The 1,828-nt window shown below is 36.5% G+C and overlaps 1 protein-coding gene across 4 annotated transcripts in view; it reads left to right on the forward strand.

Annotated features, from left to right (window-relative positions):
- Window positions 1-1,455: 1,455 nt before the first annotated feature.
- LOC107480085 (oxysterol-binding protein-related protein 1B-like) overlaps window positions 1,456-1,828 on the forward strand; it is a 4,215-nt gene continuing 3,842 nt past the window's right edge. For all 4 annotated transcript variants that reach the window (XM_052258770.1, XM_021138782.2, XM_052258771.1 and 1 more), the window contains exon 1: window positions 1,456-1,828. This exon is cut by the window's right edge and continues 119 nt beyond it. In XM_052258770.1, the coding sequence (XP_052114730.1) occupies window positions 1,549-1,828 (280 nt within the window). In that variant the 5' untranslated portion in view covers window positions 1,456-1,548.

The raw sequence follows: 1,828 nt of genomic DNA on the forward strand, positions 1-1,828 counted from the left end.
TTAATTTGTACTCAAAATTGGTTAAAACCTGCTAAGATTTTGGTTGAGCTTGATGAAGGAGATGCTGCGGTTGATTCAGGTATATAATGAATTGGTTCATTTATTTTTCGCTCTTCTTTATTCTTTATTTTATCCCATTGGCTTTGACATATTTGGTTGTTTAATTGAAAAGAATTTTCTGGAGTTACTAGTGCTGGAGATCCTGAAGTTCAAAGTCAATTACAATCTTATAATCTTGGATCAAATTGTTTTGTTTCTGCTGATAGTTGATAAGCATTTGCAAATTCAGATTGTTTAGATTTTAGTGGGGTATTATGTTGCTGTTTTACTTTAAATAATCTTGGATCAAGTTGTTTTGTTTCTGCTGATAGTTGATAACTTGATAAGCATTTGCAGATTCAGATTGTTTAGATTTTAGTGGGGTACTATGTTGCTGTTTTACTTTAAATAATATTGGATCAAGTTGTTTTGTTTCTGCTGATAATTGATAACTTGATAAGCATTTGCAGATTCAGATTGTTTAGATTTTAGTGGGGTACTATGTTGCTGTTTTATTTTAAATAATCTTGGATCAAGTTGTTTTGTTTCTGCTGATAGTTGATAAGCATTTGAAGATTCAGATTGTTTAGATTTTAGTGGGGTACTATGTTGCTGTTTTATTTTAAATAATCTTGGATCAAGTTGTTTTGTTTCTGCTGATAGTTGAAAAGCATTTGCAGATTCAGATTGTTTAGATTTTAGTGGGGTACTATGTTGCTGTTTTATTTTAAATGAGGCTTTTAGTATTTTAGTGCTTGTTGTTTTCACTTATTGAAAGTGTTTGTTGGAATCTTTGTTATTATATTTACTTATCTGTTAGTTTGTATGTTTTAGTAATTTAGTTAGTAGTTGTTAAACATGTTATTTATATATTGAATTATTTTATTTTTGTTATTTAGAAAAAATTTGATTAAAATTATTTTAGGAACAAGTAGGTTTAAAAGTGTGAAAGAAACATTTTTTATTGAATTTTTTACCTAAAAAGATAATTAAAAAATGAGCTTCATCTTGCGGATATATCCGCAATCCGATCCGACACTGAAAAATGCGGATATTGTATCCGATCCGATCCGATGAGAATTGTGCGGATCGGATCGAATTTTTGGCCATATCCGATCCGATCCGATCCGTGGACACCCCTAGCCGGCGCAACAAGTCAAGAATACGCAAAGCGGGGATTGGGGCTTTGGTCATGGGGGCTTTGGTCTTGAAACGTTTTGGGGCATATAGCAGCAATCATAAGGAGTCCAATTATTAATATTGGTCCTAAGCCCATCTGTTATTGGTCAATACGAGCATGACTCAAAGGAGAAACAAAAAAGAGTTGATGGCAGGGCGCCAAGAACGCTGTCCCTATGAAATAGATGCGGAGGAAGTAGCTGCTAGTTATGTTCCTCTTCCTCTCCCATTGGCGCGTCCAACTGCATTTTGCTGCTATGCATCGCTTTCGTTTCTTTTCTTCTGCTCCTTTAACGGTCGACGCTTCATCAATCCACAATCAGCGGACACATGGAAACCTCAACGGCGTCGTTCCGATCCCTTGGCAGCTTCAGCAGCGACCGCATCGATTCGGCGCGGTTCTCCCGCAGCAACACGATAGCCGCCGATGAATACCGTTTGGGCGAGATCATTGAAAATAATAATAATTATGATAATGGAATAACAATATCTGGAATGCTGTACAAATGGGTGAACTACGCTCAAGGGTGGAGGCCACGGTGGTTCATTCTCGAGGATGGTGTCTTGTCTTATTACAAGATGGAGACACATAACCTGCTTCTCACCCCCT

The sequence above is a fragment of the Arachis duranensis genome, chromosome 3 (genome assembly GCF_000817695.3).
Source record: "Arachis duranensis cultivar V14167 chromosome 3, aradu.V14167.gnm2.J7QH, whole genome shotgun sequence".
In the NCBI taxonomy this organism is placed as follows: Eukaryota; Viridiplantae; Streptophyta; class Magnoliopsida; order Fabales; family Fabaceae; genus Arachis; species Arachis duranensis.